General features: G+C 36.5%; 1 protein-coding gene across 2 annotated transcripts in view; it reads left to right on the forward strand.

The window, feature by feature from the left end:
• The window catches only part of LOC106956280 (copine-5-like), a 92062-nt gene extending 88182 nt beyond the window's left edge, over positions 1-3880 (forward strand). For both annotated transcript variants that reach the window (XM_015047024.1, XM_015047025.1), the window contains 3 exons: positions 133-190; positions 432-505; positions 1511-3880. In XM_015047024.1, the coding sequence (XP_014902510.1) occupies positions 133-190; positions 432-505; positions 1511-1699 (321 nt within the window). In that variant the 3' untranslated portion in view covers positions 1700-3880. The remainder of the gene's footprint in view (positions 1-132; positions 191-431; positions 506-1510) is intronic.
• Positions 3881-6000: the final 2120 nt, after the last annotated feature.

Here is a 6000-nt window from a genome sequence, read left to right on the forward strand (position 1 = left end):
GTTTCCCCACAATGCGACGCGACATAATGAGATGTGAAATGGATGTTCTCCAGTTGAAAATTACATACTTGTTAATGTATCTCCTCCTAATACAAAGACTGACTGATGATGATTCTTTTGTTTTTATGACAGGCTGCAAAGCTCCCGATGTCTATCATCATTGTCGGAGTTGGCCAAGCAGAGTTTGATGGTGAGAAAACAAACAAATAAAAAAAAAAAAAAGGAAAATATTGTTTTTGTGCGACTTTGTGTTGGCTCTGTAATGGACTTCTGAGCTATCAGAAGGATAAGTGTTTTCTACAAGAATCATCGTTTTCAGTGTAAACATAATTTTGACTTTCTTGACGACTCATTCAACAAAACAAATGTGTATCCATTTAGCACCACATCTCAGTTGGGATTATGTGATTAAGATATGTTTGTCTCTGTAGCAATGGTTGAGCTGGATGGTGATGATGTCAGAATCTCATCACGAGGAAAGTTGGCAGAGAGAGACATTGTGCAGGTAAGAAATGTTTCATGTTGATTCCCTCTAATACTTAAAAATGTTTTTTAAAAATCCCAAAAGTATTGCATTTGTTTTTAGTTTTCCTTTTTCATAGAAAAAAAAATAAAGTAAAATCTACAAATTTGTTTGTTTTGCAGTATGTGTGCATTTACAGGAGTTCATTTGTGCCCAGTTTACCTTGCGTTCTTTTTTGGGCAACAGGATGTTGTATTGTGTTTCCTTTTATTTATTAAACTCCTATATTTAAGGTTAAAATTTTCATATAGCCGCATTAAAAAAATGCAACATTCACTAAATATACTAATGCAGTAAGTCGTAAAAACGTCTCGCATGTTTCCAGTTGATAGAATTTTGAGATTTCAAACGAAAAGCTTGAAAACGATTCAGAAAAAAAAGTCATTTAAACTATTTGAAATTTAGGTTTTGAGTGTTTTTCTTAACCAAATGTTTAATTTGTCTCAAACTCACTTCTCTCATCCTCAGCAGCAAACCACAGCTTCACTAGTGTTTGGACACAGGAAGAGGTGATAAAAGAGGATTCGAATCATTTTAGTCTAAGATTAATTTGAGTCCAAATTGTGTAAAACCTAAAAACATAATGGATTCATACTCTTATGAATTATGCTGCATGAAACATACCATGAGGCAGTAGCAAGCAGTGTTGCCTTGCAGCAATAAGGTTCTGGGTTGAAATCCTGGCCTTGGCTTGTTCTGAGAGTTTTCTCCAGGTTCCTCCCCAGAGTCCAAAAATGAACTGGTTACTCTAAATTGCTCTTGGGTTTGAGTGAGTGTGTGTTTGGTATTTTGTCCTGTGGGACTCTGTTGCCCTGAGATGGAAATAATTTAGGCAATTATCTTTGTCTTTTCATTCACGATTCAGTATCGTGAGGTTCTAATAGGTACAGAAAGACGTGGCCTGCTGGAAGGAGCTTTTATTTAATATTATTATTTATATTAATATTTCATATAAAAAAAGATGATTTATTGTCTCATGTGTCACAGTTCGTACCATTCAGAGACTACATGGACCGCACAGGTAACCACGTCCTCAGCATGGCCCGGCTGGCCAAAGACGTTCTGGCTGAGATCCCGGACCAGCTGATCTCCTACATGAAGAGCAGAGCCATTAAGCCCAACCCCGTCCCCCCACCGTACTCCTCCTGCAAGCAGCCCGAGACGGAGTCTGTTTGATCCCCGCCTCTGACATCGGCACCGCCTTGGCCGGGGCAGGTTTCACATTAATGCAAACGATCCTTGTGAGGAGAAAGTGGGAATGATTTGCAGGCACTTTTACCCCAGTGAAACACACACACAACAAAACTCTATGAAGAGCCAGAGCAGAGAGACGGCTGTAGAGGAACGGGTTGGTAATCGGAGGGTTTTATTTTTTCTCTCAGAGCACCGAGAGGAGAACGATGTAAAGGGAAGCTTTAGATGTTTGCTGTCAAACCTGTCAAAGTGGTGATGTGACGGAAACCTGTAGAGCGAGGCCTTTCTGAAGGCGTACACATATTAGGATGTACCAGTTTGTATTTTGTTTGTGGTACCTTTTTGGAGTTCATGTGTTAATCTAGGGATCCTGTTATGAATACCAGTTTTTATTTATTGATTTATTGCAGAAATAATTTATTGTTTCGCAGAGATTTTATTGGGTTGGGGTATTGAAGTCATATAGAAATATATATCCTGTAGTTTTCCATCTTATATTTTGTGACCAGCATAAGGAAAACTATCATTTCTACGACCATTTCTACTTTGATAAAGCCTGTAACATAGAAGCATCGGACACAAATCTAACAACGTAGGAATCATTTTCGCTCATGGGAAATTTTTTGACTGCAAGCTGTAACATAGTCTACCGCCATACAGATTTTTCATGTCTTATATGCATTTCTAATCTTTATATAAACAGAATGCACTAATTAGTGTCAAAACAAAAGCACAAAGTCCTCATATTATTAAGTTAAATATGTTCACTTTGAAAACTCAAACCAGAATGAAAATCATTTGAAGGATGGCAGATCACATCTTACCACAGCTTTAATATTCTCTTCTAGTATTTTAGACAAATTTATTATTTAGGTATGCATAATGCTGAATATTCTTATATATTAAACTATATTTTACTTACCATATTGAGCAGGATGTTTACATAAGAATGACTGCGTAATTCCTGGCACATCCTCATACATTATCTGTATGCAAAGAAATAATTGTACTCAAACTCTTTTGCCATCTTACTATTTATTTATTTATTTCCATTGTATTTGTTGCTAGTGCATGTCGTTATCTGGAATTTTGTTTGGCAAATTTGAAGGATCCTTCAGATTTTATACTCTGATGTCAACTTGCTCCCATAATTTCTTCCTTAAATGTATTTACATTTCTTTGAAGGAGGTCTCAGCAATCAGAAATCATTGACCAGAAATTGAAATGCATTCATATGCACTTTTTTTCCCCAAATATCTAACAAATACAACAATTACTGAATGACTTGAGTTGAGCTAAAACTTGACTGTACTCAGTCTGGATCCAGTGTTTTGTCCATATCTACATGTGTATTTTTCTCCATGTGTGTTTTTCCCCCAACAACCACAGACACCATTTAAAGCTAACACTGTTTTATTTAGCCTTTAGTTGTGTAAAAAGCCTGTAAGAAGCATGAATTAATCTTTCACTGCTGTAGCATGATCTCACATTAAAGATGTTCAGAAATCCAACCTTTTATCTCACATTAAAACATTAAGAGGAGTGACTGAATCCCATTGGAAATATGGTTTAGGTTTAATCTACCTTCAATTAACCAGGATAAAAACTCTTTTTTACAAGAGTGTCCTGCACTAAGAAGGCTTCACTTTATCTGGTGTTAATTTGGCCAATTTGGCCAAAACCTGAAATGATGAAACTTTCCTCAATGCCCTTCATGCTTTACAAGTTTCTAAGTGGTTGTGGAAGAGAAACGATCCCTTAGCACAACAGATCCTCCACCATACTCAGCCGTGGCCATGAGCTTCTTTTCCACACACATTTCTCTGTTATTTTACTCCAAACTGACCTGAAGTAGTGACGGTTTTTGATTGTTGATCAATTGCTAATATGGATTCTTAGCAGCACCATTCATTATTAAACCTGAAATACTTTTTTTCCTTAACCATCTATATAATTATTTTCACTGTTTGTGTTGGACAATAAAACTTTAATGACTGCACCATCTAATGTGTGAATATGGGAAAGTTTAGGTACTTTACTGACGGTTTTTATAGGGTCTGATGTGGCAGAAATTGTCACTGGGTTGTTTTTGTTTTTGTTTTTTACCTTTTAAAAAGTTGGATTTTTCCAAATTCTTTACTGTGAGATTATGCAGACGCACCAGAAAAGCAATTCGTGTATCAAGTTTTACTTTTACAGGGTTGCCAATAACAATAGTTAATTTTTGTTATGAGTTTAAGACTTTGGACAGTTGTCGATACATCTTTGTTGATGGCATCATCTTTCAGTTCACTTTCTCCCTGTCACTCGATATCTTGACCTAGACGTGCCTACCGTTTTAAAAACATATCCAAATTAAGTTCACCTAGTGTTTTACGTGGATACATTGAAATAGTTGGAAATGATAAAACCTCCAGATTAGGACTGTCGCAGTGGCAGCTGTTGAATCACTCTGTCTCCATCGATGTTCTGTATATTTTATACCTTGAGCTTGTCACTAATGTTCTTTGGAGTAGTTGCTAAGCCTTGCTGTACACTTTTTAAAACCAAGAACTGTTTACAATTTAACCGTGGCTATTTACATTAATCACCTTTAGGACAGAAACAGCATTCATAGGTTTTATTAGGATATTTGCTTGGGTTTCTACTTTGTTGATTGATTTATTTTTCGTCTTATTGTGATTTAAAGTATTATTGAATGACAGTGGAGAACCAATGTTTACACAGGTTTGTTGCTTCATCACAGAATGAGTCAGTTTTTTTTGTATGTTTATGCAATGATCTTTCCTTGCCATTTGCTGTTTTTTTAACTCCTGCTGCTCTAAGCGCTCTCAGAGAGCTGAAAGAGTCTGATGAGTCCACAGAAACTCAGACCAGAGGCACTAAACTTCTTAGGGTTAGCTCAGAACCTTTTTTTCTTGTTTTTACATTTTACCGTCAGAAGACAAAGAGTTTAATCTGCTGCAAACGTAACCACTTCTTCTGATCTCAGACAAGGCTGCCAAGTTACATAACAAGTTATAAATAACGGTATACCTCTGCAGAAGCCATTTAGTACAAAATAAAACTGATTTATACTTCTGAAATAAAACAGCAGATTGTCATCATTTAACAGTTTGAATGTTGACAGCTTATTTGCATACAATGTTTTTTTTTTTTTTTTTTTCAGTCAGACTCTTCATTTTTCACAATGCGAAGATCATTTAGCAGCATGAAGCAAAGAAATGAGCATCATTATGCAGGTCGTAGTCTGTGACAAAACGGAGAAAAGACAGCAAAAGCATTTGAAGCAGAGGTGGTGCGCTTTCAGAGGGAAATAATGCATTCATTATGACACCAAATCAGTTTAAGTAGGATTAAATGTTGTATTTATTTATGAGCACCTCTTGTAAGAATATAAAAGGGTTTTCTTCTTTTCCCTAAGGCCAATGATACTCACAGGGAAATCAGAAAAGAAAAAAACTACCAAGGACACAATAATCACTCTTATGCAATTGTGAAACATTAAGCAGTTCTGAGTTATATTTTTCAGCAGCAGAGCAATTTATTTTCCTTCGCGGAAGTTGATTTTATTTGCTATTTCTTTTTAGCTGGTCTTAGAGGCTGAACTCTAATTATGTACATAAGCCCTGTATGAGGAACGTCCAGTGCCAACGTGTTCAGTTGTTGAACTTTAGCCTCTGTAGACAGTGTGCATGTTTGTGCCAAAGTGGCAGGAAGTTTGGTGGTTTCTCTTCATTTCACCTGATTATCGCATCTCCCACTGACTTTATTTGTGACAGAGGGCGCCGTTCAGGCATGACGGCCTCTTCCGGCATGTTGCATCTCTGAGCTTTGTTTCCATTCTTTTCCTATCAGAAACATACTGAATGGGTTCTTCTTGCCACTGCTCCTGTTTTAACCCAGGTTGTTTACATACCTCTTTTGATCTCTGACTTGCATGCTGAAAAAAAAAACTAAACTATTTCCAAACCAAGTGTTGGACACAATACTGTCGTCATACTGTGGTTTGTGAAATGCTTTGTAATGGATTGCCTTAACTGAAGATCAATAAACTATTGATAACTTTGGCAGAATGTGGTGCAGAGTTTTTCTTTTTAAATCTAGCAGATAATGGACTGAGCTGCAAGTTTGTGATAATTTAAGAAATCACAACAAAACGGCATATTTTTACAGGCAATTCCCACCAGAGAAGTCCAGCATTTGAGCAAAGTTTTTGAAGAGAAACAGTGGATCTCAAATGTGTAAACACATAATTTAATGCCAGCTTGTAGAGCTCGTCC

Source organism: Poecilia latipinna, unplaced genomic scaffold (genome assembly GCF_001443285.1).
Source record: "Poecilia latipinna isolate Pla-1442-1.1 unplaced genomic scaffold, P_latipinna-1.0 Scaffold804, whole genome shotgun sequence".
Lineage (NCBI taxonomy): Eukaryota > Metazoa > Chordata > Actinopteri > Cyprinodontiformes > Poeciliidae > Poecilia > Poecilia latipinna.